Genomic DNA, 26,128 nt, shown 5'->3' with positions numbered 1-26,128 from the left:
TTGTCGTCCCTAGCAGAATCTAGATCTAGGCCTAATATATATATATATATATATACCACTGCAGCAACAATCCACACCGCCACTCCAGAAATGTCAAGCTTTCACTGGGAGGAAAATATCAGCCTGCAATACTACAACACTTTTAAGATTCAAGTTATTGCACGCTATGTCGTCCGTATCCAGAACAAGAGTCTCGATAAGCTCATCAAATCACCATTGTTCCAAACCCATGTGATTCTGGGAGGAGGAAGTAATCTACTTTTTGTTGAGAAGTCCTATGACGGGGTTTTTCTGAAGAACAAGATTCTCGGAATCGAGCCCATTTCTCGAGCCCATACGCATACATCGCTCAAGGTGGGCGGAGGTGTCACATGGGGCTCGCTGGTTGACTATTGTCTCACCCACAACCTTGGTGGCATCGAGAACCTATCCTTCATTCCCGGCACTGTGGGTGCGGCTCCCATTCAAAATATCGGTGCTTATGGGGTGGAACTCAGTGATGTTCTCGAAAGCGTGGAAATTGTTGACCTGATGGATGGCAAGACACGTACCATGACGAGGGCCGAATGTCAATCTGGGTATCGAGACAGCATTTTCAAGCGTCTGAAGGATTTATTCATTTCTACTGTAACGATAAAGCTTACCAATGCTCCTCACCATCGATTAGAGAGGAAACGTAGCTTTAATTTACATCTGAGCTTTTACGCAAATAACCAAATACCTCTTAAAGAATAAACCATGCGTCTTCCCATTTTAAGATTTGGGACTTTGATCCTATTGGTTTTTGATTCCAGCAGAAAATTGTTAGCTTTCAATTTTACAGCAGGCCGTACCTCTTGGAAGCCTTTTACACTGCTTTGACAGGCCCCTGCACTTCATGCTCGACCACTTCGGTATTGCCAAGCTTTTGGAAAGGGTTAAGACCAATACAGAGACTAGTATACAGAATAAGAAATGTGTCTATTTGCCATACACGCTAAAAGTCAGATGTGTTCAGCATCACGTCGACAATTCTGTCCCCAAGAGGAACGACACGAGCTCAATTCCGCAAGCCGCGTCAAAATAGCCACGAACTTCTTCGAAACATTCCACGCCGTCAAGCCCGAAAGAATCTCACATCCAATCCGTAGGACCCTTTCCGGACCCTCCGCCCCACATATATCACCAACACCAGTAACATTCCCTCTCATAGCATGACCCTCCCTCACAAAAAGCTGCACAAGCTCATCATCACACGGCCGGTCAAGATGAATGAAACTCGGTTCATGAAGCGGCTCTGCACGCGGACTCGACTCATGGGACGTATGCAGGTGATATGATCCGTACGCCCACAGCGTCAGCACAGCGATGAACGCCGCGACAGGCTCGTGGAAAGCGTTCGTCGAGTAACGACGGATATGCCAGAGGGTGACGCCGGCGTGAATGATTGAAAGCCGGGCTTTATATTGGTCGTGTTTCATCCAGCGCCAGATATACTGCCACTCGAGGGACTGGTGTCGTTTACTCCAGGGCTGCTTTTCTGTTGCTAGGGAGGTTGCTAGGGAGCGCATTTCGCGGAATGGAGTGAGGAGGAATAATCGGGCGGCATGGAGGTGGAGGATGGTTGGGTGCTCGAGACCTGCGGCTTTGGCTACGGTGCTGTTAGCGGTCCAGTGGAGGATGTCGAGGCAGTCGCATGTGCTGTTGCGCCATTTCGAGTATGAGGGAATTCCTGGGAGCCAGACTGAGCCTGTGGGGATGGCGGTATCGCATGATTGCTTCTTCGCTGTCGGGTTCCAGAAGGATAGTGGGCGGCGGAAGTAGTCACCCACTTCCCACATCCGGTGGTAGAGAGCGTGGATGAGTAAGATGTGACTGAATTCTCCTATTCCAACTACTACTCTCTTCTCAATGTAGAGGATATGGACTGCGTTGTATAAGGATTCGTTGGCTGTAGAAGTTAGAGATTGGTCGGTTATTGGATCTGAATACGAGGTACCAAATGATTTCGCCCACAGTGGCTTCCATGCATCTGCGGATGTTGCTTGCCATAACTTCTCGTGCGCGGGTAATGCAGCTTGTCCGTCATCTAGGGAGAGCAGAGGCCGATCATCAAAGTAATATGCAAGAGTACAATCGACAAGCTGTCGTCGTCAGTAACAGTAAATGTTCATTTTTCGACAAAACTTACCCATATACAATAGCCGGTACGTCTCCTGACCTCATCTTGAATCCAAGATGCCCAAGCTGCATCTGGTGACGCCTCATTGAATTTTGTTCGCATCGGTGTCAACAAGCGGGAGGTTTTCATGAGTGTCACCAAGTCACCAAAGGTGCTCAAGGCCGAAGCCTTTCCTCGCTCGCTCCTACCATGGAGAAGTCCAATGCAGTTGAACAACATAGCTTGCAATATCTCGAGAGAAGCCTGACTAGGGGGACTCTTTTCTTTCTGGCGGTGCAAAACAATTAGTTGGAAACGAACACATGGGGGTAGGAAAGTCTTTCTCACCTCAAGATAGATACCTCGCCGAATTAGTTCGTGGAAAGCAGCTGTACACTGCTCCATCTCGGAAATGTGGGACACGTGGCAGCCAAGTGCTAATATTGACGAAGTCAAGAGCCAATGGCTTGTATTGGGATTAAATCTATGAAGATGTAATATCGGATAAACGGCCTGAAATGAATTGAAGAAGAAGAAGATGAACTGGTTGCATTCCTCCACGGTGGGGAATTTCTCCGATTCGAACACCTCAAAAAAGGGAGTTTCATTGCAGCATAGTTGAACAAAGTGCCGATAAATCTCATCGTAGGTGGAGGTTTCAATCCGTTGTGTGAACCGGGTTATATCTTCCGATATCTGATCTGTGCGTAGTTCAGAAATGATAGGGAAGTTGAACCCGTGCTCGCCATCTTCAATGAGCAGCTGCCTGCTAGTATCGAGCGGCGCTACAGATTCGCTGGACCAAGGCGTGTGTTTCTTCCCGTACTTTGGGAGTCTGGATGGCGCACCATCAACATAGTAGTCCGCCGATCCCTTGGCGGAGCCCACTGACTCGGTATGAGGAGAAGGCTCGCTAATACCGTGGGAATATTGATTAGGGCTTCCCATGTTGTTTCCTAGAGAAACATGCACAGAGGGTGTCTGGGAGACTCGCTCTGGTTGCAAAGAACTGGTTTGCCCAGCGTTGATAACCGGCGGTTGCCACGCTGTCCGAGAGAAGTGGGTACTTGGGCTGAGAGATTGGCTGTATTGCGAGGAAACACCGGTGGACTGCGCGTGGAAATGAGGAGGACCAGAAAGCAACTCACTAGGGAGCCAATTGATGGTGGAAAGCATAGATTGGTCAAAGAACGCGGGATCAAACTCTAGTGGGATCCCCGGATTATTTGCCATGGTCATCTCAATGTCACCTGCTGGGTTGGTCATTCCCGGCTGAATATCCCTGACTTCAGAGTCTAAGTTGTTGGATGAATCAACAGGTAACGCTTTGGGGTTATCAGAGCCCGAGTTATATGCCTGGTTGATGTCTCTAGAGTAAACCCCTGGTGGAACTATTTCAGACGGCCCTTGTGCCTCATTCGGGAGATAAAAACGATGATTCGAGGCGTCTGCAATGGTGCGTGCATTTTGTGGTATTCGTTTTGTGATATCACTGCCGGGTGTAGATGACGTGTTGAGCAAAGTTTTGGATGATGTCGGCTCATTTTGTGGGTGTACAGAAAACTGGCTCTGACTAAAAGCCGAATTCAACTCTTGGTGCATGGGTTTGAGGTTGTCGCTCTGCACATGAGCTTCCTGCTCTGAATCTCTTCTGTCTTTTGCTTTAGACCGTCTTTGTGTGGGGTATTGACATCCGAGCGAGCGAGTGTGGCATCGTCCACATGGCGTGCCTCCGCTACATCTTACTCTTGCCGTTGCGCAACTAAAGCAAGCCCGAAATGTTTTGACGGTAATCCGGTGTGCGCGATCTTTCCCTCCCGTACCTGGTGCATGATGACTCAATTCATGTCGATGGAGGGTGTCACTGGGGGTTGATTAGCACGTGAATCTCGACGCTAGGATAGCTATAACCCAAGCGCGCATACGTTCTGGAAAAATGCCGACCGCACTGGGCACACTCAAACGGCTTCTCCTTGGTGTGACTCCGCAGATGCCGTTTCAGATGCTCTGGCCGTCGGAATGTACTGCTACACACTGAGCATTGAATGTGACCGGCAACCAGTTCGTCTGGATTCCGATCTGTATCTCGAACTTCGGATCTCCGTTCTATTCCAACATGAGGATCCTCGGGGTTATTTTTACCCGCCATGGTTCCGATTGTGCTTCAGAGAAGTAGATAGCATTTTCCCAAGCCAAGCTGATATGTAAGTCACATTGCAGATGCAGATGGGGAGGGGGAAGCAAAGCGGAGAACGGATGAATAAATGGCGGCTCGGTTAATTAAAGTCTGGGGTAAACAGTGCGGAGTTGACGAAGTACAATCGAATTGTTAGAAATGTGTAAAATAATGAAACCATAGAGATATAACATCTGAAAATACTTTTAATCGTGATATTTGATTTCATATGTGTTGCTCCGTAAGCTGTACACACGTAGTCGCGTAGAAGAAACGTGTACGGTCGCGTGCACGGCCATTTCCCGTCGATATTTCCCCCTAAACATCTCAGGAAAAAAAAAGAAAACAAATCATATGAAGGATCATCCTAGTGTCTTGATCATCTTCATATAATCCTGGTTTCAACTCGCATCACCTGCATACTTACCGAATTTTGCGGGGAACCGATTCCATGAATGGCGAGGCCGCTTCCGCGAACCAGCGGTTGGGTGTGGCCCGGAATGACGCTCTACAAGGCGCCACGCTTGCATTCCAGCACTCCAGGGATCCCTCACCCAATGTGAGGGCTACCAATGTGAGGGCTAGTTCTTCTGCTGCAATGGCAAGTGATCATCGTCCTCTGGGTCACCAGAGGACTGGATCCGATGCCCCCGAAGTGGGCTCTGTAAAGGATAAGGTTGGGAGATTTGCCAGACCACTTTCGCCTCCAGCCAGTACATCATTAGGTGTGAGAGGACGAACCTCAGCCGCCTCTCTCTCCTCGGCCTCCCAGATTGCGGCACGGCTCGCTGCGTCAAGGTCCCCTGGGCGGGACACCAGTGTTCCGTCGACAACCGCCAGACTTGGCGCAGGTGCAGTACGAAGTGCGAGTCGGGTGCCACCCTCACCAGAAAAGCGACAGCTACTAGCACCGACCCCGCTTCGCGCGATCCAAGGGAGAGATAGTCCCTTGGATCGCATGCTGCACGAAAATGGCTTAAAGTCTGACTCAGATTTGCCTATCTACGGGCACTCTCCATCCCAACAATCTAGGGCAACTCTAAATAATCACGATGGTCGAGAACTGAGCCCCCATCCCTCCTTTGAGCCTCGGAACTCTTCTGTCCCGCCAGTTGAGCTGAAACCCAGGCTTCCACCACGTGTGCCTCCATCACGAGGGTCTATGAGAAACTATGGAACTGCCGCAATACCTAAGCGATCTTCAACCCCGAGTGAGGTATCTATATCAAGCCAGTCACATACAAGTACCTCCAGCATAATAGATGACTCGATTGGCATGAGCGAGGAATCCCTCTCCAATGCTATTATCGCCTCATCCCTGGCATCAGCACGAGCATCCCCATCTATCAAGGCTTCCCCATCTATCAAGGCTCCCCCACCGCTCCCTCCGCAGCGACGAGGGGCACGATCCATTCTACATTTGGCACACCAATCCAAGAGTGATCTATCAAGGACACCAAGTCCACCGAAGAGCATGCCGATGACACTTCGCGGCATGCCGAAACCCACCGATACCGACCACCGAAAACACAGAAACCCACTGCACAAACACCCCCACAAGCACAAGGAGGGCGACCGTAAGCGCTGGCGACGCGAGGTCACCGAGAAGGAACGCAAACGGTACGAAGGTGTTTGGGCTTCTAATAAAGGGCTTCTCGTCCCACCCGATCCTAATGGAACCGGGCCATGGCCACCTAATGCTTCGGATATGGTTCTCAATCTGGTGGTCCGGGAAATCTGGTCCCGCAGTCGCCTGCCAGAGGCGATTTTGGGGCAAGTGTGGGATTTAGTCGATCACCAACATATCGGACTTTTGGTGCGTGAGGAATTCGTGGTCGGAATGTGGTTGATCGACCAGTTCTTGAAGGGACACAAGCTCCCTGTGAAAGTTCGGGACAGTGTCTGGGATAGCGTGCGGCATATTGCGGGTATTAAGCTCCCCCTTGGAAAAGGTAAGGCCCATGCTTAAGTCTAATGACGAATCGGATTAGGCACATCCCTGTGGATAGCTTGACATCGATCGACAATGCCTAGCATGAAAATGTATTCCAAATCATTTCTCCATAATTATCGTAGCCCTGTATCGTGAGTTGTTTAGCGATTGGTTAAAGATCCACCCCGTTAAAGAATGATTTGATAACCTCTCCGAATTATGTCCGAATCTTCTGTTTGGTTGGAAGAGATCGCCGGGGACACCCTTCGATCGACAGATCATGTTAAATCTCAATTCAGCCTTCACGATAAAGTACATACGGAGTAGACTAAGTCTTCAATATTAAATAGCTACATCATCACGCTTCTATGGCGGTGGATCCACGTGATTAACCGTTTCAGCTGAGTAAAATTACATGTCTCTCTCCCGCCACAGTGAATTAATACGGGTATTTGTCGTATCGGTACGTTCACATCCGAACTTTGAAATCCCTGGAATATCATTTCTCTTCTCTCTCTTTTTCATTCCCAAGATGCTATGTGCCGAAGAAAAAAAGACCATGGAATGAAAAGCATCATTTTCGATTATCCTGCATATAGACTGCATCCTGACACCATCTCTCCAATTTGGGGTCGAACTTGATCCCTCTTTGCTTAGTTGCGAAAAGCAAATCCCGAACCTCCCCACGGCTCGGGATTTGCGAAGATCAAGCAATCACACGGAAGTCTCTATATCAGCGCCCTTTCGGACTTGCGATTTTTTATTAAGCCGCAGAATGCCCCATTTCAACTAGTACTTGGTTGCAAAGACACCCAGGAGGTGCAGTTTCAAATCGATGTGTTTGTAGTTTATTCGACTTATTAAGTATCACCATGGTCGATACTTTTCACGACTATAACGGACTGGCCACGACAGCGCCTCGGTCGGTTCGCAAGAAGTTTGCTAAACCGCCAGTTAAGGTAGCCTGTCTGCCTTGGTGAGCAAATCCCGTGAGAAAAAAAAGAGGAACTTCTCCACTAATATATTATTCTAGTCGGGCTTCGAGAACAAGATGTGGCGGCCAGGTGCCATGCGCGAATGTGAGTGCTTTTGGGAGCTTATTTATTGTGGATCTTAAGTTGATCAATGTTCATTGCATGAAACTGACCTTTATTTTAGTGTGTTAGCAAGGACAGAGAATGCTCTTATCTACCCAGCAAACGAGGTGGGCCACGCAAAAAGAAGGAGAAGTCCTCCCTGTCACCAGAGCAGGAATCGAGGCAAGATGATGCTTTGTATAATGCTGTCCCTTCACCCCCAGAGTTTGAAGAAGGTACGTCATTATCCTCATGTCCGAAAAATAAAAAAAATAAATAAATAAAAAAAGAAAGGCGATATACTAATCAAATTCTAGCACCAGGGATGTTCAACCAAATCGATGAACTCTCTCTGCCTGGCGCAGGTTTGAGGCATCTAGATTTCCAGTCTGAAATTCCCTCCATGTTCCAGAGCTTCTTCACTGGTGATGGCAGTCAGTCCCATATGCAAGTGCCCTTGGTATCACCACCCTTGAACAGCACTCAACCGTTCGTAAGAACCTATGGAAGCGAGCCCGAAATGTAAGTGTCCGTCTGCAGTAAATTCCATATATGGTCTAATATCCCCAGATTGAATGCCTATTATGACTTCATTCATAACTATTTCCCCATTCTTCCGCCACGGGCATCACCACCGTGCCGAGATCGACCATTGAACTGCTCTGTTCCATGTTCGAGTACATCTGAACCGACAATGATGTACCGGCCCCGTTCGCCTCTAAGTCTTGCCCTGTCTGCGGTCTTGGCTTTGATCCCGCACCCAAGTGATCTTGAGCCGTCGTCCACAGCGTCTGTGTTCCAGCGCAGACAATACGCGCATACTTTCGCCCAACTGGCTCATTCAACAGTCGAAACAGAGTGTGATCTTGATCTGTCCGCGACTGATCCTGGACAGGCATTGTCTGCCGCACGACCGTTTGTTGGACGGGAAAGATTCCACTCGCAAACTCCGGTGGACTATGAGAGCCTCCTGGCTCTTCTAGTGCTTTCAGTTTATGAATACGCCCAACGCGGTAACTTGCTCAAGATGCGTTATCGTGCTGGCCAAGCTCTTGCAATTGCTTTGGATAAGTCACTTCATGCTCAAATGGGGAATGATGAATTTTCGGAAGCTCGACGGAGAGCCTGGTGGATGACGGTTTGTATCCCTTTTTTATTTCCTGGTTCCTAAGCTGATTGTAATTCAGTATTATTGTGTGATGCAAGGATCTATTGTCAGCACAACGGTGAGTAACATAGTTCTTCAAACATGATCTGGGGCTAATAAAGAACTAGATGCCTGCTATTGTTATCAATGACCCGCAGTTCACGACTCCATATCCATCGTTTTCATCAGATACCGAGGTTTGAACTCCAAGACCTCTTGATTGTCTTCCATCTGCTAACCCCTCCTCAGGGCTGGGGTATTTTTATACAAGCTCAACAAGTGCTTGTATCGGCAACCCAGTTCATTGGTGATCTGAACAAGTGCATTGCATCCCAATCGGGGATGTATTATATGTTCGAACGAATGCAACAACTTGATGCCTGGACCCACTCTGTAATTGCACAGGCGGAGCTACTCCCTCTTCTACCCCAAACATCAGATTTCGGCGATCACAACGAATCCATTACAGCCCAGAGCATACGCGCAATATCCCGAATCAAACTATCCAGGTTCGAGCCATTCCCCCTCTCATACCTAGATCAGACTAACAAAGACCCTAGTGCCCAAATCAAAACGCACCGCTTCCGAGCCTTCTCAGACATCCCCCTCTTCATCAAAAGACATTGCGATCTGACAGCAGCAAACCCAAGCAACGCTACCACAACCGTCAGCACCAAACCCGCCGGCCTCCACAATGTCACCTGCTCCTGCTCAAACCTAAGCTCCTTCGAACGAGCAGCCTCAACAGAATACATGACCCCATCCGATTCCTCCACCTCATCAGATATCCACCCCGAAATCAACTCATACGCACCCCAGTACTCGCAATATCCATTCGCAGCCGGATTCCCCTACAGCACGCAGCAGTCCGCGAAAATATGTCTCCAGGCCTCACTCGTCATCTCCCGCATGTTCCATAGTCTGCCCGTCCCGCAGCCCCTCTTGGATCCACAGCAACAGCAGGGTCGTCCTTTGCCTAGGACCATGCCTTCCTTCGCATGCTGTCTGATGCAAAGTAGCTATGCGATGTTCATGATCTACTACAAGGCGCGCGTGGCGAAACAGCTTGCGCCTGACAGTCCGCATAATGAGCATGGTGGGGATTCGACTGGCCAGCTTATTGAGGAACTACGGCAGGGTTTAGAGCGGATTATCGGGGCTGTGTCGAATTATTCGCTTGCTTTTGAGGCTCTGGATGGGATGAGAGGTTGGTTTTCTGTTTCCTACTATGTGGTCCTCATGCTAACTTTTGTTCTAGACGAAATCGAAGGTGCATATAAAACGGCGTTCCCACTAGCATCTGTTTAATTGAGGAGGGGGGTACTTTTTTCCTTCGGCCGTTCTAGGCTTTTCTTTTTGGCACTGCCATTTTAATGATCTCCTCTCTTTTACGACTGGATTCTCCACTATTCTTATTCCGTGCTCAGTCAACAGAATCGGGGCGTTTTTGGATATCTCAGGCATAATGCAAATATGATGGCTTTCGTTGGTAGATAGGTTAATATGATAGAAGTTGTGTTTCGTATGCATATTAAACTATTTACCATCACAGTTCGGTCAAGACCAAGAAGGGAATGTGTCCACTATGAATGACGTAATTGTGTTTCTATACAGACCGGCAGCAAGTCTTAGAAGAGAACGTGTATTTCCATCTAATAAACCGCTAATATCGAATCTCCATTCAAGCAAGATACTTTCTAATTCTTGACTACCAAGCGTAGCTAAAGCTTCGACCGGATACCTTCTAGTCTAAATTTCACATCTTTCAAAACCTTACTAGAGGGTTTCCAGTCATCAAATTGCCTGAGCAATTCCATAGTCTCGTCGTGCAGCTCTTGGCGCACATATTCCTCTTCCAGCAGACCGCGCATGGCGAAGGGGAGGATGTACGGGTTTGGTGTGATGGAGCTGCTGGCTCGCTTGACGCTGAGCGCGGAGTCTGGGACGGAAGAAGTCTCGAGTGCGAATTCTATGGCCATGCTGGAAGATGATGTCAGTTTGGATGTGGGTAAAGATTCATGACTGATACATACAAGTACACGGCTTCATCGTCGTATAGCCGAGAATGTCCCTCTCCTGAGTACAGACTTCCTGCTAGTGGGGTGCTTAGTTCGCGGATTAGACCGTGGTCGGGGACACCAAGGTTGCGAAGCTTTAGGGCGAAGCCAACTAGATGAGAGAGGCTGTGTTTTCATATTAGCATGGTTGATATGGGATGGGTGCGGGGTTGCTTACAAGCTTGGGGCATGGACTCGGCCATCCACGAAGACAGCGCGGTAGACGTAAGGGTGGGTTATGGGAGAAAAGAGGGAAGACTAGGGGCAAGTTAGCAATTTAATAGCTACTTGAACATCAGGATATGTACTCACCTCCAGTGAAACGAGTTGGTCGTCGATACTTCCAATATAAGATATGCGAACACCAAAATTGAGAGCACATTTAAGAGCAGCTTCGTACTCTTTCGAGACCTTGCTGAAAGGCAGTGCAAACTCAAACAGTTCTCCAGCCGACCCGCTGATCCATCGAGAGCGATAATCCGGGAATGGGCCGAGGTTTACACCTGCCATAGCGCAGATGCCGACTCGTTTGGTGTCAAGACAGCCGAATTGTATCAACTTTGCAACTAGCATAATCGTTACTGGCACACCTTGACTGTGACATGCGAACATGACAAAATCGGCCTTGCGGATCTCCTCCATCCAATTCAGAAGCAGCTTCCACAGGAGATCCACTCGCTCCGTAATACGGCCTTCTCCTTCCAATGCGATCTTTTCAATACCACAAGAGTAGCCATGACTCTGGGTGTACTTCCGGATGGCTTCTGCTGCCATATTGGAGAACCGGATGGATGTACCTGTGGGTTGTCCAAGTAAATTCCGAATGAAAGGAGCGGGAAAATATCCATGGACACCAATAGCCAAAGCATGTCTCACATGCAGCGGATCTCTGACCCTGCTGACGTGCCTAACCTCTGGTCCTTTCCCATAATGCAAAAGTCGACCGAGGCTTTGCAAGATGGAGGGCGATTGCTCAAACGGATAGGTTTCTTCGAACTTCGGCAGTACTTGGTTGGGAAGAATTTGCTGTAATTGTTTTGAGGCGGCGGTATCAGCTGGTCGAGGTTCAACAGGCAGCGTAGATGTAGGGGTGGCTTCAATGGTGGACCCAGATACATCCTTGAGACGGTTGTCTTTTTGAGATTTGATTTTGATACTGCCTTTCTGGGTTATCTTGACATTTGAATCTGTACCTGGTTCAAGTGCTCCATGCTTTGAAGGCGAGTTCGGTCCCATTGACGCCTCAATAGATTCGCCTTCCTGTGGTTTGTCGGAGGGTCCATCTTTCTTTGGATCTTTGGACCAGAATGACCAGCCAGATGATCTCGTCGTCCCGACTGGGGTCTGTGACCCGCCAGCTGGTTCCATTGACTCATCTGGGGGATCTTGTGGTGCCATGTTTGTGTCGACAGCCTCGGTGAAATTGTGATTCGTGGAAGGTGAGATGGTGGATTCTGTAGATGGTGGGTCTTGTTGCTTGCTCGTTGAGTTTGTACCATACCACATCTGAAGCCACGAACGCTTCTGGGATGTGGGGATAACTTCAACTGTACCAACAGTATCTTTTGTCTGCTCTGGTTCTGGTTCCAGGTCTTCTTCCCGTGCCGTATAGCCTTTCACAATAGGCTGAGCACCCTGCTCTGCCATTTGGTTTTCAGCCGACGGATGTTCCACAGCTTGGGATTCTGGGACATTCGCAGCAACTGCAGACGTAGCCGATGGTCCATAGATCCATGAGAGCCAGCCACTAGATTGTTCAGTGCCCTCTGCAGATCCCGCATGCAATATGCTGGGATCGGCGTTAGGGGTGGCCTTTTGTTCCTTTGGTGGTTCCTCTAGCGGCTTGATATCACTATCCTCGGGTGTTTCTTTATCGGATGTTGCCGGGTTTACAGCCCTGGATTCTTCGGTATCGGCGGCAGCCGTAGTGGAAGCGGATCCATCCGATGCAATGTTGACTCGGGTGGTGGTAGCGTCAGCGGGCAGAGACCTGGTCGAGGCACCCACTTTTCGCGTAAGTTGAATGGAAGAATGTCGATTCTTTGTTGGGGTATCAAGAAGAGAAGTCGATGAGTTCGTGACGTTCGATGCTATAGCTTTGGCCGCTGAAATGCTTTCACGGGCAACCTCGGTAACTGGGGCAGCTTTAGACACTCTTGCAATGGAAGACCAGGACCCGGGGTACCAGCTCTATAAGAAAGATAGGTGATTAGTAAATATGATAAAAGGAACTGGCTATTGTGGTCACAAAGAGCTTACGGCATTGTACCCCCGTGACTGGGAGTCTGAGCGGTCTCGGCCATCACCGCTCAGTCCAGCGGGTGAGTCCACGCCGGAGGGGCTGGTCTTCACTCTCTTGCGAGATCCCTTGGGTGTCATGGAGGTAGGGTAAAAACATCAGGTCTATAGTCTAGACGGTCAAACCCAAGTGACCAAGCATCTACAAAGCGCCACAAGTGACTTGGTTGGGGGGTGCCTGAGTGATATCACGTCACATGCCTGGCACTGACCTTTGGCCTCAGGCAACAAGCCGGAGAACAAGTTCAAAGGCGGTGAGCGATAAGTATTGCAACTTTTTTTTTTCTCGGATCCTCTTCCATAGAGAAAGTATACATTCGTTCTATTTCCCCGGTCATTTTAAAAGGATTTTCTGGTCTATTAAGATCAGCTATTCTTCAAAATGGCGATCCAGAAAAAGGTTTGCTCAGTTTTATCTCAGCTTACATCATTTCATGTACTGACTATTTGCAGCATGGAAAAGGTCGTTTGGATAAATGGTATCGACTTGCCAAAGAAAAGGGTTACAGAGCTCGTGCCGCGTTCAAGTTGATCCAATTGAACCAGAAGTATGGATTCTTGGAGAAAAGCAGAGTTTGTATCGATCTTTGCGCTGCGCCTGGTGTGAGTATCCGCAAATTCCACCTTCTATCCCAAAAGTCTTTCTCTAACGGCCGAGCAGTCATGGTGTCAAGTCGCTGCAGAGTACATGCCTGCGCAGAGTCTCATCATTGGTGTCGATCTCTCCCCCATCAAACCAATTCCTCGAGCCATTACTTTCCAAAGCGATATCACAACGGACAAGTGTCGCGCAACGATTCGATCCCACATCAAGCACTGGAAAGCAGATGTCGTGCTTCACGATGGTGCCCCCAACGTTGGTGCCGCGTGGGTTCAGGATGCTTTCTCTCAGGCAGAACTAGTTTTGGAGTCCCTGCGACTGGCTACTGATTTCTTGGGCGAGGGCGGAACTTTCGTTACCAAGGTCTTCCGGTCCAAGGATTACAACCCCCTCTTGTGGGTTTTCAAGCAGCTGTTCAATTCCGTCGAGGCAACCAAGCCTCCTTCGTCCCGAAATGTCTCCGCCGAAATTTTCGTCGTTTGCCGCGGCTTCAAGGCTCCCAAGCGCATTGACCCGAAGTTCCTCGACCCGAAGCACGTCTTTGCTGAACTTTCCGCTCCCACTCCCAACTACGAAGCGAAGGTTTTCAACCCGGAAAAGAAGAAGCGCAAGCGTGAAGGTTACGAAGAAGGAGACTACACCCAACACAAGGAGCTTCCAGTGACGGATTTCATCAACACTACGGATCCTATCTCTATCTTGGGTGCCTACAACAAACTCAGCTTCCAACAACCACCAGGTGGAGATCTTGCGTTGTCCACACTAGACCGTTTGGAGGAAACAACAGATGAGATCCGAACTTGCTGTGAGGATTTGAAGATCCTAGGTAAAAAAGAGTTCCGCAACTTGCTCAGATGGCGTATCAAGTGTCGTGAGAAGTTCGGACTTGTCATCAAAAAGAAGCCAACCCAAGAAGGCCAGGCAGAAGAAGTGGCCGAGGTGGCCCCTATGGACGAAGAACTGCAGATCCAGGAAGACTTGATCCGCATGCGAGAGGCGCAGACCGCCAAAGGCAAGAAGGAAAGGCGCAAGGAGAATGAAAAGAAGCGCAAGGATATCATTCGAATGCAGATGAACATGACCACCCCCATGGAAATCGGTATGGAGCAGCTTGGTATGGGAGGCGACGACTCCACGTTCACTTTGAGACGCGTCGACCGGGAGAATGCCAGAGATGCCGTTGTCAATGCTCGTGATCTTCCCGCCGAGAGCGGAAGTGAAAACGAAGATGAGTCTGAAACCGAAGAGAGCGACGACGAGGAGGACCGCCTCGAAAGGGAGCTCGACCAGATGTACGAACAGTACACCGGCCGCATGGAAGACAAAGATTCGAAGCTGCGTGCTAAAAAGACACGCAAGCAATACGAGGTTGACGAGTGGGAGGGCTTTTCCGACAGAGAGAAAGGCAGCGATGATGAAGAAGAGGAGGAGGATTCCGATGAAGAAACCGCTACTACAGATCAAGCACTTGAGGCTAAGAAACTCTCAAACAATGCCTCCATGTTCTTCGATCAAGATATTTTCGAGGGGCTAGAAGAGGGCGAGGAGAATGAAGAGGAGGCTGAGGAAGACGAGGCCGAGGAGGAGGAAGAAAGCGACAACATCTTTGCAATGGATGAAGATGAGGAGAAAGAGGAGAAGACCCCTGCCCCCAAGCAAAAGAACAACAAGGACGCAAAGAAGAACGGAAAGAAGACCTCTGAGTGGGTCAATGAGTCCGATGAGAGCGAGGCAGAAGAGGCTGAAGGAAAAGACCCACTAAAAGCAAATGGCCAGCTGGGTAAGTTACAACGATTCCAAACATGAATAAAGCCCTGACTAACATTTGTTCCTCCCCTACAGACATCGACATCATTACCGCAGAAGCCATGGCCCTTGCGCAGTCAATGGCTACTGGAGAAAAGAGGTCGACTGACATTGTCGACGATGGCTTCAACCGATTTGCCTTCCGTGACGTGGACGGCCTTCCCGAGTGGTTCCTCGATGATGAGGGCAAGCACAGCAAGCCAGTCCGGCCCATCACTAAGGCTGCCGCGGCTGCTATCAGAGAAAAGATGCGTGCCATCAATGCACGCCCGATCAAGAAGGTGATGGAGGCCCAGGGTCGCAAGAAGTACAAGGCGGCTCAAAGACTAGAGAAACTGCGCAAGAAGTCAGCACTTCTGGCAGAGGACGATGCTCTCAGTGAGCGGGACAAGGCTGGCGCCATCGCAAGACTGATGAGCAGGGCAACCAAGAAGAAGCCCAAGCAAGAAGTCAAGCTCGTGGTTGCCAAGGGCCCCAATCGTGGTATCTCTGGTCGTCCTAAGGGTGTCAAGGGCAAGTACAAGATTGTCGATGCTCGTATGAAGAAAGATGTTCGCGCGGAGAAGAGACTGGCAAAGAAGAAGTCTAAGAAATAGAGAGAGCCTTGATAGTTCAAATGTTTGAATCAGACAATTTACATAGCAAAAATAATTATGATACCCCAGGGTTCATTCTTCCATAGGTACAATCTCAAAATGCATTTTAAACTTTCAGAAACCCACAAGTTTATGGCGATATGAATATAACAACATATAGAGTCATATAATTAATCAACTAGACGCCTATAGAAGACATGGATGGGCTGTATACACAAGCGCCAAGGAGTGCCAAGGAACGCGGGATCGCGTGGTTTCCCCGAGTGGCGCCTTAATCGATAAGCCCTTGTCTTTTCTTTTCGATTCTCCCACTTCCTCCATCTTACTCGCATTATACTTCTTATATTCTTTGACTCGTTGTTATTGCATACTTTACATACATTATTTTCTTTCTGCATTCGTTTGTGTATATCTATCCCTATCCATATGGGCTTTTTCGACCACCTTCAGAAAGGAGGGGCCGGGGCCTTCTCTTTACAACCAAAGAAAGCGCAAATTCGCAAGGTCGTGCAGACTCGACCTGCAGCTCCTACGCGATCGGTCACACAACCCTCGGATACTCGGTCACCTCGAGTCCAGCCCGCAACGGAGCGGAACCGGAAAGCGCAGGCGTTGAAATCTCGATCGGTCTCCAGTGATTTAGAAGTACGCCCTACAAAACCACTCAGTGCTTCCTCGCGCATTCGGAAAAGGCCGACGCCCGAGCAACGACTCTCAAGTGACGATGACGCGAGCGACAGCGAGGCCTCCTTTGAAGTGCACAAACGTGCGAGAACCAGCGCTAGCGCTGAGCCCGACCCGGAGCGGCGTCTCCGCTCGGTGAAAGCGTTTTCGGAAGAAGGATCTCGCCCGTTTAAAATGATACATGCCGCGGATATAACGTCGGGCAAGAAGGCCGGCAAGTTCAAGCCCGCCTTCGGCGCCGAGGGCAAACCCAAACAGATTCTCCTGCAATACCCCAGTGCTTCGCAGCAGGAGAGGTACGTTATTTAGTTGGGGTTGGACTATCGGTTTCGGTGTACTTATATACTAATTTATTGCTCGACCAGATATGATTCTGTGGTTCCCCGCGAAAATGACGGATTCCGACCTATCGACGACATTGTTCAGGTCATCGAGACGGTCTCCGATAATTATATCCCCAGTGAGGAGGCGGATCAGTTTAACGACGAGACGACTGGGATCAAGCGCCGATTGCGCCGGGCTCTGGCTGTAACATCCGAGACACAATTTCGGGAAGCTGTCGATGATTACAATAAGGCTATCCAGCGGTTAAGGACCAACGGTAGTCTTGCAAAACAGTTGGATGCAACACAAGGCATTGGTTTACCTTGGGTGGAAAGAATTCTCACTCAAATTTATTCGCGCACGGTATCTCCTCAAGTGGAGTCCCTCCGGCAATACGAGAATGGCACGGACAACGTCTACGGAGAGCTTCTCCCTCGCTTTATCAGCACAATCTTCAAAGAAACCAAGCTCAAATCGGGCCAGGTCTTTGTAGATCTTGGCTCAGGCGTAGGTAATGTCGTTCTTCAGGCGGCACTTGAGGTTGGCTGTGAGAGTTGGGGTTGCGAGATGATGTCAAACGCATGTGATTTGGCAGATTTGCAGCAATCCGAGTTCAAGGCCCGATGCCGGCTGTGGGGAATTGCGCCAGGCAAAACTCATCTTGTTCGGGGTGACTTCCTTGAGCAGGAGAGTATTACCAGCGTCTTGAAGCGGGCTGATGTGGTGCTTATCAACAACCAGGCTTTCACCCCACAATTGAACAACGAGCTGATCAACCACTTTTTGGATATGAAAGAAGGCTGCAAAATTGTGTCACTCAAGTCTTTTGTTCCCGCTGGTCACAAAATCCAGTCTCGCAACCTGAACTCTCCGATCAATCTCCTCAAGGTCCAGCAGAAGAATTACTGGTCCAACAACGTGAGCTGGACCGACGTTGGCGGTACATATTTCATTGCCACTAAAGACAGCTCTCGGCTGAAGGCTTTCATTGAGAATACGCCATAGTCTTCAATGGCTTGGCTTGATATCTTGGCATGGCACATACATATTTCGTTTCTGGTACTTTTGTATATTACATTGTCTGTTGTTGGATATACTTTCCCTGTTGAGTTTTTGTATGATACCAATTTTCCGACAATCTGACTTGTACAAAACGGATTGTCTCTCCAAGTTCAGGCCCTTATAGCGAGAAACCTGTTCTGGTCTCACCGTTCCTCGGTGTTCCGAACTATCGAGTATAGGTAAACATTCAATGCGTGTCAGCAACTGACACACGATATACATAGACAGGGTGGACCGTATAAGATTGTCACGAGACCTAAAGATCGACGCTGTCGATCGTCAGATCGTGAAGAATTCGAAGCTGACTTTGCATAAATCCGATCTATGGATGAGGTACATGTCAAATTTTCGATTTTTGAGCTTTCGATCCTACAATTCTACGAACTCTGAAATTTTACCATGTCTGAAGATCATCCGCCAGCCTTGACATTCGATGCCCTTGTTCTAGACCTTCGAAGGATGCTGATCAAGACTCCACAGGTTTATAGCAACAAATCCATCCCATCCTTAAAGCGTTTCACCTCGACCTTAGCGTAGATACAGTATGAGTGTAGTAAGATCGAAGAGACCAGATGCTACGACCTCCTTGGGAAACAATTCGGCTTCAATCCGTCAGAGCTCAATGGAGCAATTGCTCTCGCACGCACCACAGTCGAATACGATGAGCAGGTGGTATCCTGCATCCAAGCCCTGCGAAAAGATCAACCCTCGCTGATAATCGTCGCCATGTCGAACATCTCCAATCCTGACTTTGATGCTATTCATACTCGATGGGGTCCTGCATTCTGGCCGTTGTTTGGCGAGGTATTCCCTTCATCTGCCGTCGGGATGCGGAAACCAACTTTGGGCTTCTATCGGCATGTCTTGAAAGTCCACTGGGATAGATCCCCGGAAGACCATCTTTGTGGATGATAATATACGAAACATTATCTCTGCTGGGTCTTTTGGAATGGGAAGTGTTCTATTCTATATAAGCTTTTAAAACGCCTAAATTGTTACTATTCATTTTCGTTGTTATCTCTACCATCGCGCGACCACCATTTCCTAATTTCGAATTCTGCTTCTTCTATCTGACTAAATGGCGTCTGAATTCTTCGCTAAATCAACCAGACCTTTAGCCTTTTTAGTCTTCCACTGAATTCCAGAGCAAAGTGCGTATATCGCTGACAAGATTGGGGTGGCCACGCCGGCTGCTCGAGCCTCGCGAATCACTTCACCAAGGATATTCTCATGCTCGATGAAATTGCCCTGCAGCAGTTGCTAGATTAGCCATGGACCAATACTTCATAGCTTATTCATCAACCGGGGCTTTTGACACACCTTCTCCAAGTCCTTCTGCATGCTGGGGGTGACCTTTTCCTCAACAGGGTCACAATGGATAGTTTCGTCAATGATGCTCATGGGAAGCAGGCATCCTCTTGCTTGCGATACCTTCAGCACCTCCTTCATAGCAGGATATAGAAGGTCATCAATGACACAATTCGTAAGGCGGAGATCCCCCGTGTTTACTCCCGTCAGCGCACAGATAGGGTTCCAGGTCGCGTTGTAGACCAGCTTGCTCCAACGATCACGCGCTACATCGGGCTCGTGAAGACAAGTGGTATTGCCTCCTGCACGATATATTTTCACAAATTCCTCGGCAGCGCGTCTTTGTTTATCGCTATCAAGCTTGGGGTTGTGAAAGGCACCGATATGGAGATTATCTTTTTGCTTTTGTTCGATCACACCAGGCGAGACTTCGTGTGCGTCGATGCGGCTAACTCCAGATAAAATAATGTTATCAGGGAAGGATAGCAAGAAAGGCCGCTCTATATTCAGGCCATTCTGGATCAGGGTAATCACGGTATGACGAGAAGTGACCGCAGGACCTATAATCTGACATAGCGAGGGACCAACATCTGGCACATTCTTTGTACAGATGACAATATAATCGAATGGTCGGTCACCGTTTCCGCGAAAATGGGGAACAGCATTTAATACTAAATGTCGGTGGATTAGCAACACGGAATAATATTACACATATATTTAGATATGTGGGTTGCATACTTTCAGTTGGACGCCAGCTTTGAATATGACCATGGTCAGACGAGGTAATCTCGAACCCTCTTTGCATAACTGCGGCGTAGTTGGAGCGGAGTACACATGATACTTGGGCAAGATTGCCGTGCTCAAGATTGAAGGCTGCAATAGTACCAATTCCACCACTGCCGACCAAAAGCACCCGAGCCTTGGAAGCCATAGACAAAATAGAAGACAGAGAATAAAAATATAAAGAGTTTCTATTGTGAGATCATTTTAATAAAGAAAAACGACTATCAGGGCCATAATATTCTCTGGAAACTGTCTAAGGCGCGGGCGGGTACACTCACCCGGTCACCAGTCATTGTAAATGCTTTGATCCCGGCCTGGGGCGTGGGACATGGTTCCTATGCCCCAGAATTGGGGGCCAAGGGACCAAGGCCGCGCTCAGCTTAACCCGCGGCCAAAGTGTACTATTCTCACTAGTAGTAGAGTAAGAGAATCACAATATTTGTTTTGAGTCAACACGCGATTTATCTCATCATTTCTTCATTTTCTTCATTTTCTTTTTTCCATCTTCCCCTATCGTCCCTTTTCTTTACAAACATGAACACGAATTCCGATTGGGTGAAGCGAGCATTTCTCTTCAAAAAGCAGCTCGCTGCGAAAATCCCTGCGGAATGGAAGAAGCTCACCCCTGATATTGAGGCCTCTCAAAATGTAATCGATGCCGTTGCTCTAAGTGGCATTCTCTCCGAAACTGAACTGCAAATATTGCGGCTCGATGCCATGGGGCTCATAGATGCCATCGCCCTCAGGAAGTATACATCATTCCAGGCCACAAACGCGTATGCCAAGGCCGCAGCGATAGCCCAAAATCTTACCAACTGCTTGGTGGACTGGTTTCATGAGGAAGCCCTGGAGAGGGCAGCGTGGCTGGATAAACAGCTGGAACAGACGGGGACAGTTGTCGGGCCCCTGCACGGTCTTCCAATTTCGCTAAAAGGTAATAAATAAATAGATTGCTGGAAAAGCTCATGCCTGATACTATTATAGATATCTGCGGTATCGCCGGTCACGAGTGTACGGCTGGCTTCCTGTCGTTTGCTGGAAATAAGGTACCTGACGCGGATGGAACGTTGGTTGCAATTTTGCGCGACGCAGGAGCCGGTGAGTTCTTCCATTTTGACCCATGGCGTTGACTGAGCTTACTCCTTCAGTATTCATCGTCAAAACGGCCGTTCCGCAGGCCATCATGCACCTTGAAACCGACTGCTTTCTGGGACCATGCACCAACCCTTATAACCGAACTCTAACTCCCGGCGGAAGCAGTGGGGGCGAGAGCGCCCTCATCGCAATGAAAGCTAGTGCCATGGGGTTAGTTGATGTGCGATCTGAGAACCTGATGAGGAATTCTCGCTGACTCTATTCAGTGTCGGAACCGATATCGGTGGCAGCATTCGCGCGCCGGCTGCGGTCACGGGTATCTGGGGTTTCAAGCCAACGGCTAGCAGAACACCCAAGTATGGCAATGTCGTCAGTTTCACTCTCCGTTTCTTTATGGACTATATTGTGTTAGACTGACCGTGGGCCATGATCATCCCTTTTAGTCAACGATGTCTGGACAAGAGGCCATCGTTGGAGCTTATGGTCCGATGGGACAGTCTGCGCGCGATATGAATTTATTCATGAAGGTGGTGCTTGCGGCTGAACCGTGGAAAATTGATCCAACCCAAGTTGCCATGCCTTGGCGGATAGAAGAGCTCACTTGGCGTGGCGGTGCGGCCACACCGACTATCGGGGTCATGTGGGATGATGGAGTCGTTCTGCCTCATCTACCAATTTCTAGGGCCTTGAAGTATGCGGTCGGAAAGCTAAGGGTAGCTGGGTTCACCGTGGTCGAATACAAGGCATACAACGCCAAGGAGGCTTGGGACATAATAGTAAGTGCTCGGGTTGCTTGCTGGTTTCTGGGCGGAATGTCATATGGTAGCTCGGAGAGGCTAACAGAATCCAGAGCCAGTTATATTTTACCGACGGCGGCGAGCGGATAAAGAAATACTGCGCGGATAGTGGAGAGCCAGTGATGGAGATGACCGAATGGATTGTTAAGCAGAACTCTCGCCCTCGGTCTTCTCTCGAAGTGTTTGACGTATGCCCTCAACTACTACTCTATCATATTGAGCCTAGCTAATGGCAAGCAGCTTGTCTCACAGCGGGACGAATACCGTGCGCGATACAACAAGCATTTTCAAGCCGCTGGGGTGGACGTTGTGTTATGCCCGGCCGGGTATGGACCAGCGCAGCCCCTGGGAACCACCAAATGGTGGGGGTATACTTCACAATGGAATCTGGTTGATTATCCAGGAGGTGTTTTCCCGACTGGGCTGTCTGTCGACCCTGTAATGGATAGTCCTGTTGCGCGGGAGGCTTTTTATAGCGACTTGGACCGTGAGCTTTGGAGCGAATGTGAGACAATCCCTTTTTCTGTAGTAAGTTGAGATACTAAGACTGGTTGGTTTTGAACAGACGATCCGAAACGACTGGTCGACGCTCCCCTCTCTCTGCAGGTCATCGGCGCTAGGTGGGAGGATGAGAAAGTGCTCGCGGCAATGACCCAGATTTCGGAAGTTGTTCGAGCATAAAGACTCCAATGAAGAAGTGCTATGATTCGAGCTAATGAAAACAATTCCTAAGTATATTATTCGATAATAATCATTCCAATAGTTAGGTTATTAGTATACGTATTATTATTATATAACACCAGCCAGAAATGCCCTATCCTACACAACCATTTCCCTTCGCTTAGTTAGTGTATATGGGATCTACTTATAGACCTACTCTATAAGTATTTAGGGGTTCTATACTAAGCTTTTAGTATTAACTTATACTAGTTCCCTTTTATTCGATAGTTATAAGCCCGGTTAGCTAGTGCCTTTTATAATAGCCTTATTTAAGTGCTATATAGTCGCTTATATATTTGCTGAACGAAGCGAAGCAAAATTAATATAATTAAGAACTATATATGAACAGCTTAAATCCATGAACCTAGCAGGTTCTCAGTCGGGAGTAGAGTTAGTACCGGATCTAGATTAGGAACTTGAATTTCGTGTTGGTCAAGTCTGTTTGATCCTGCCAACCATCGAGAATATCGCCTTCCGCCGTGCTTTCGGGATGCTCGACCGCGATCTTGGCGTTACGGCGGTTAAGTGGGATACTGTTAACCATGTAGATTGAAATGAGCTAACATGGATATCAGTCAATTACCAACCAGAAAAATTGAATGAAATCTAAGACCTACAAATATCGCAATACAGTAGGAGGCGAGCATTGCCGTGATCCCTCCAGTGTATGCGGGTGCTTGGTTTGCTATAAAGGTTTGCGGTCCCCTGGTGGCCGCATCTCGTAAGTGAACGTCCAAACCGGCACTCAAAACTTTCAACTCACACGATGCCTCCAACGAGATAGCCATAGTAACCGATGCCATAGACTAGAAGTTTCTTGGTGTATCCTGCTGTGTTCGCCATGGCGGTCGTCATCATGAGAAGGTAACTGGGCCAATAGAAATACATCATAAATAGGACCCCGAGGCTGGCGCTTTCTGCAAATGACTATCAGTTACGTTCAACCGTTCACAAAGGGAGAAGGTAGGCTCACTGTTTTCCCGAGGAATGACGTGCAGGAGCACAGTCGACAGAAGGGGGATGATGCATGCTCCTTGTCGTCAAGCACCTGACGAGCTGTGGCCATTAGCCAAAAGCTCAACTGCACATGCCATAAGGGAACTTACTCTTTACTGCAACCCACGACAACATTAAGGCCCCAAGCCAACTAATCATGCCAACCGGAATGCTCATCAAGATGGTTTGGTGAGTATTAAAGAAGATATAATAGGAATTACTAGATAGTAAAATAAACTTATAAACCCTATTAGGTCTATTATATAGAATCTACCTACTACTACCGCTATAATATAAAGAGTAATATATTTAGATTACCTCGGAGTTGGACTTTGTATTTCATTGGGTTTCCTACTTATAGCTGTCACATTGGGCGCATTCATCCTGACTCGGCGAAAAGCCCATTAGAATGAGAATGGGAAAGCCCCAGCAAGAATCCAGGTCAGCAACCGACTGGCTACAAATTCTGTTTACGAAGATAAAGATTCCCACTATACGGCTCTGCCACGGATGGAGACAATGGCTACACTTTGCCAGTTACCCGGTCATGATCAAAGGCCGACAGGAACGGAGAGACGGCTGAGTGAATTAACGTCCATTGGGCGAGTGGAATTGGATTGATCTAATTATTAGGCAGCAATGTACATAAGGTTCGCTTGTCTGTCAGAAATAAATCCAATATTATCACATACGTGGTTCCTTTACTGTGCCCGTTGTAGTTCAAAGGAAGTCTGATTCAGAGGGAATAACTGAGGCTACATGTACAAAAAGATCAAGTCGGTTCTTTGTATAGAATATGCAGGAATTGATTCCGATGGCGGGTCTTAGTTCCTATCGACATCAACTCCATATTACAACAAAGATCATGTATCCCATGGCCCAAAGATATGTACGACGCGTCGCCGCATTACCCCTACCTTGGCTCTAGAGATGAATAATGGTAACTCTGCCTCTCTTTGCACATGTCAGCATCGAACAGACCTCTTACTGGAATCGAAGCAGCAGTTGAAATAAATTGAGGTGCAGCTGACTTAGGTTCCTAATTCCTGAAGCTCCAAAGAAAAGCCACACGGGAGACGAACATTGCATGGCTTTTCTCCATTGGGAATCTCATATGCTTGTTCAATTCGTGGAACAACGACCATATGCGGTACTCTTGCCTCGCGGGTTGTACGTTTCGATGTATCCACTTATTTTCATGAACAGACACGACGCTCCTAATTTGGCATAACCGGGTTATCACCGAATTCACCTGAACTCTTGAAGTAAATACATCGTGCCCGCCCCACTTCCATTTTGTAACCATGGACTACCCAGAAAGCCTAAATACATTGGTCTCCAATTTAATTCCCCCTATGGCTTAGAGGACATGACTACTCGTCGTTCTCGCCTGATTAATTCTCTTCCTCCGCTATTTGGTCCGCATTTAAGACTTCCCCATCGCTTGCACTGTCTGATTCTTCATTATCGTACGAGTTACAAGACGCATGAAATACATCGTTATTCACATTCTTCTCCAATTCAGCTCCCGTTGATGTGGAGAAGAATGAATGGTCCGTACGGAGTGTGAGACCCTGGTAAATGTATCCCATGGGAGTATGAGAGATATCTTGCCCTTTGAGCGGACGCAAGATATAGATACTGGGCACTAGCCTACCCTTCGCTACGGAGAAAAATCAAACGCATGCAATGAGCAAGAAGAAAGCTACTGAGATTTGGACTTTGGAGACGTAGTACCTAAAGCCTATCGATTGAGATACTTAGTATCTCCAGTGTATGGCGACGCACACGTACTCGTGATTGATGCGCTTCTGGTGGACAAGAGATTATCGCAGAAGTCTGGGGGAAATCCCACAGTGCTCACAACCGGGTGCAAATAAGGATCCATTAGACCTCCAGAAAGCCCACCCGGCCCACAGCCCTACCCAACCCAACCCACCAAATGGGCTAGGTTTTGGGCCTATACCTCGGGCCCATCGATGGGCTATGGGCCCCCATTATGAACCAAACAATAAAAACATACCAATGTATCGTGGCTACATAATTAATGCATTTTTTCCCGGTTTTTTTAGGTATTCAAATTACCGTTACTACAGAGAAGGTAGTGATTCTGACTCAGTTACCTAGGCCGATCAATCATAATATATATATCTCTTCATGCTAATACTCACCTAGGTACGAATTCGTGGACCACGGGTCAAATTGGATCTTTTTGGGATGATTTTGTATGAAATCTAGTATCATAATACTAAAATGAGTATAATATTTACTTAATTTCTTACTATGATAATATAATAATACTAAATATACAGGTTGGTACATACGTAAAATACAGCTATTAATCAACTACTTTATACGTGCCAAGACTATATTTATGCATAGAAATGGGCTTTGATGGGGGCCTCATGGGCCCCCATAAATGGGCTGTGGGTTGGGCTGTGGGCTAGGGGCTTGGGCCCATTTGTGGGCTATCTTGAGGTCTAGGATCCACATCCCGAGGTAATTTCAACAAATATAACCAAAAGTGAC

The 26,128-nt window shown here is 48.2% G+C and overlaps 11 protein-coding genes across 11 annotated transcripts; 7 read left to right on the top strand and 4 right to left on the bottom strand.

The window, feature by feature from the left end:
• Window positions 1-90: 90 nt before the first annotated feature.
• N7537_004003 (uncharacterized protein) lies at window positions 91-667 on the top strand (the record flags this gene model as incomplete). The annotated part of the gene is made up of 2 exons (XM_056895061.1): window positions 91-578; window positions 640-667. 2 exons carry the CDS (start codon window positions 91-93, stop codon window positions 665-667), a joined length of 516 nt encoding a protein of 171 aa, XP_056754809.1.
• A 316-nt stretch (window positions 668-983) lies between these two features.
• On the bottom strand, window positions 984-4,289 carry N7537_004002 (uncharacterized protein; the record flags this gene model as incomplete). The annotated part of the gene is made up of 5 exons (XM_056895060.1): window positions 984-1,930; window positions 1,979-2,123; window positions 2,171-2,428; window positions 2,489-4,004; window positions 4,066-4,289. 5 exons carry the CDS (start codon window positions 4,287-4,289, stop codon window positions 984-986), a joined length of 3,090 nt encoding a protein of 1,029 aa, XP_056754808.1.
• Window positions 4,290-4,767: 478 nt separating this feature from the next.
• Window positions 4,768-6,285, top strand: irs4 (the record flags this gene model as incomplete). Its single annotated transcript, XM_056895059.1, has 1 exon — window positions 4,768-6,285. The coding sequence occupies one exon, from the start codon at window positions 4,768-4,770 to the stop codon at window positions 6,283-6,285; it is 1,518 nt and encodes a 505-aa protein (XP_056754807.1).
• An 836-nt stretch (window positions 6,286-7,121) lies between these two features.
• Window positions 7,122-9,780, top strand: N7537_004000 (uncharacterized protein; the record flags this gene model as incomplete). The annotated part of the gene is made up of 9 exons (XM_056895058.1): window positions 7,122-7,225; window positions 7,283-7,328; window positions 7,408-7,561; window positions 7,643-7,847; window positions 7,896-8,463; window positions 8,513-8,551; window positions 8,601-8,669; window positions 8,722-9,679; window positions 9,731-9,780. 9 exons carry the CDS (start codon window positions 7,122-7,124, stop codon window positions 9,778-9,780), a joined length of 2,193 nt encoding a protein of 730 aa, XP_056754806.1.
• A 413-nt stretch (window positions 9,781-10,193) lies between these two features.
• N7537_003999 (uncharacterized protein) lies at window positions 10,194-12,908 on the bottom strand (the record flags this gene model as incomplete). Its single annotated transcript, XM_056895057.1, has 5 exons — window positions 10,194-10,452; window positions 10,506-10,655; window positions 10,708-10,787; window positions 10,842-12,719; window positions 12,789-12,908. 5 exons carry the CDS (start codon window positions 12,906-12,908, stop codon window positions 10,194-10,196), a joined length of 2,487 nt encoding a protein of 828 aa, XP_056754805.1.
• Window positions 12,909-13,142: 234 nt separating this feature from the next.
• On the top strand, window positions 13,143-15,836 carry spb1 (rRNA methyltransferase spb1). Its single transcript, XM_056895056.1, has 4 exons — window positions 13,143-13,227; window positions 13,281-13,430; window positions 13,489-15,208; window positions 15,271-15,836. The coding sequence occupies exons 1-4, from the start codon at window positions 13,210-13,212 to the stop codon at window positions 15,828-15,830; spliced, it is 2,448 nt and encodes an 815-aa protein (XP_056754804.1). The 5' UTR covers window positions 13,143-13,209; the 3' UTR covers window positions 15,831-15,836.
• A 420-nt stretch (window positions 15,837-16,256) lies between these two features.
• dot1 (histone methyltransferase DOT1) lies at window positions 16,257-17,843 on the top strand (the record flags this gene model as incomplete). The annotated part of the gene is made up of 2 exons (XM_056895055.1): window positions 16,257-16,810; window positions 16,880-17,843. 2 exons carry the CDS (start codon window positions 16,257-16,259, stop codon window positions 17,841-17,843), a joined length of 1,518 nt encoding a protein of 505 aa, XP_056754803.1.
• A 456-nt stretch (window positions 17,844-18,299) lies between these two features.
• Window positions 18,300-18,812, top strand: N7537_003996 (HAD-superfamily hydrolase subfamily IA variant 3; the record flags this gene model as incomplete). Its single annotated transcript, XM_056895054.1, has 2 exons — window positions 18,300-18,433; window positions 18,455-18,812. 2 exons carry the CDS (start codon window positions 18,300-18,302, stop codon window positions 18,810-18,812), a joined length of 492 nt encoding a protein of 163 aa, XP_056754802.1.
• A 162-nt stretch (window positions 18,813-18,974) lies between these two features.
• On the bottom strand, window positions 18,975-20,139 carry N7537_003995 (ketopantoate reductase family protein; the record flags this gene model as incomplete). Its single annotated transcript, XM_056895053.1, has 3 exons — window positions 18,975-19,148; window positions 19,221-19,879; window positions 19,947-20,139. The coding sequence occupies 3 exons, from the start codon at window positions 20,137-20,139 to the stop codon at window positions 18,975-18,977; spliced, it is 1,026 nt and encodes a 341-aa protein (XP_056754801.1).
• A 386-nt stretch (window positions 20,140-20,525) lies between these two features.
• On the top strand, window positions 20,526-22,564 carry N7537_003994 (uncharacterized protein; the record flags this gene model as incomplete). Its single annotated transcript, XM_056895052.1, has 8 exons — window positions 20,526-20,925; window positions 20,976-21,089; window positions 21,140-21,296; window positions 21,353-21,455; window positions 21,530-21,862; window positions 21,937-22,071; window positions 22,124-22,388; window positions 22,449-22,564. The coding sequence occupies 8 exons, from the start codon at window positions 20,526-20,528 to the stop codon at window positions 22,562-22,564; spliced, it is 1,623 nt and encodes a 540-aa protein (XP_056754800.1).
• Window positions 22,565-23,006: 442 nt separating this feature from the next.
• N7537_003993 (uncharacterized protein) lies at window positions 23,007-23,458 on the bottom strand (the record flags this gene model as incomplete). The annotated part of the gene is made up of 3 exons (XM_056895051.1): window positions 23,007-23,162; window positions 23,221-23,308; window positions 23,367-23,458. The coding sequence occupies 3 exons, from the start codon at window positions 23,456-23,458 to the stop codon at window positions 23,007-23,009; spliced, it is 336 nt and encodes a 111-aa protein (XP_056754799.1).
• Window positions 23,459-26,128: the final 2,670 nt, after the last annotated feature.

This window comes from Penicillium hordei (assembly GCF_028827395.1).
Source record: "Penicillium hordei strain IBT 12815 chromosome Unknown utg000002l_segment0_segment0, whole genome shotgun sequence".
Lineage (NCBI taxonomy): Eukaryota > Fungi > Ascomycota > Eurotiomycetes > Eurotiales > Aspergillaceae > Penicillium > Penicillium hordei.
Note: the sequence above shows the minus strand (reverse complement) of the source record. Positions and strands in the feature narration are given on the sequence as shown.

What these genes read in the sequence shown, in the direction of transcription:
- spb1 (XM_056895056.1), top strand. An exon ending in ATCTTTGCGCTGCGCCTGGT is followed by an intron (nt 13,431 to 13,488) that starts GTGAGTATCCGC and finishes ACGGCCGAGCAG; the next exon opens with TCATGGTGTCAAGTCGCTGC. An exon ending in AAAAGCAAATGGCCAGCTGG is followed by an intron (nt 15,209 to 15,270) that starts GTAAGTTACAAC and finishes CCTCCCCTACAG; the next exon opens with ACATCGACATCATTACCGCA.